The sequence below is a fragment of the Rattus rattus genome, chromosome 5 (assembly GCF_011064425.1).
Source record: "Rattus rattus isolate New Zealand chromosome 5, Rrattus_CSIRO_v1, whole genome shotgun sequence".
NCBI lineage: Eukaryota > Metazoa > Chordata > Mammalia > Rodentia > Muridae > Rattus > Rattus rattus.
The window spans coordinates 128,913,863-128,914,530 of record NC_046158.1 but is presented as its reverse complement, the minus strand read 5'-3'; the positions used below and the strand labels follow the sequence as shown (position 1 = coordinate 128,914,530).

The window sequence follows — 668 nt, the reverse complement described above, 5'->3', positions numbered from 1 at the left end:
TAGAGGAGCAGAGAAGAAATTATCTAGATTGAGCCTGGTCAGTTGCATGGCTTTTTAACCTGAAGAGTCAAGCTGCCCAGGTCCTCCTCCGCCCCACTTTTCCCCACCCCTAGATCCTCCTTGTTCCATACTGTCTTATTCATCTGATTCACCCTTTCTTCTACATCTGGGCTCTCTTTTCATAAGTCCTAGCCCCCTCCTTTTGTCTCATCTCCTTTCCATTAGCACTTAGTTCTTCTCCTTCCATTTTCTCCCCATGGATCTTGCTGCTAAGTGCTCCTTCACCCATGTCACCTTGGTCTCTAAAAAATCCTTCTGGTTCTGAAAAGCATGTAGTCTTGAGCTTAAGCTTTATTAAAGAGATAATGATAAAATGCAGGTTGGTTCCTCGAGATCTTTGCAGGTCAAGTGTATCCATTATTTCAAGAACTGGAAATCCACAGTTCAAGGATGTTATTTCAGAGTTTCCAGAAACAATCAGCCCTTTCCTGGGGTAACTTCTTTGCCAAATATACTGAATTAACCTTTATTTGAAAAAAGGGCAAAGATGTTCTTTACAGGATTCACTGGTATCCACCAGGACAGTCAATAAATGAATTTCCGAGAGTTTCTTCCTGTGCTCGAGCCTCTAGAACATAGAAATAGATTTAGTGATTGAGTCCTAGACA

At 41.8% G+C, this 668-nt stretch overlaps 1 protein-coding gene across 1 annotated transcript in view; it reads right to left on the bottom strand.

Moving 5' to 3' along the window:
• LOC116900685 (cystatin 10-like) overlaps positions 1 to 292 on the bottom strand; it is a 4,632-nt gene extending 4,340 nt beyond the window's left edge. The window contains exon 1 of the mRNA XM_032902388.1: positions 268 to 292. Within this exon, the coding sequence (XP_032758279.1) occupies positions 268 to 289 (22 nt within the window). The 5' untranslated portion in view covers positions 290 to 292. The remainder of the gene's footprint in view (positions 1 to 267) is intronic.
• Between the last annotated feature and the right edge of the window lie 376 nt (positions 293 to 668).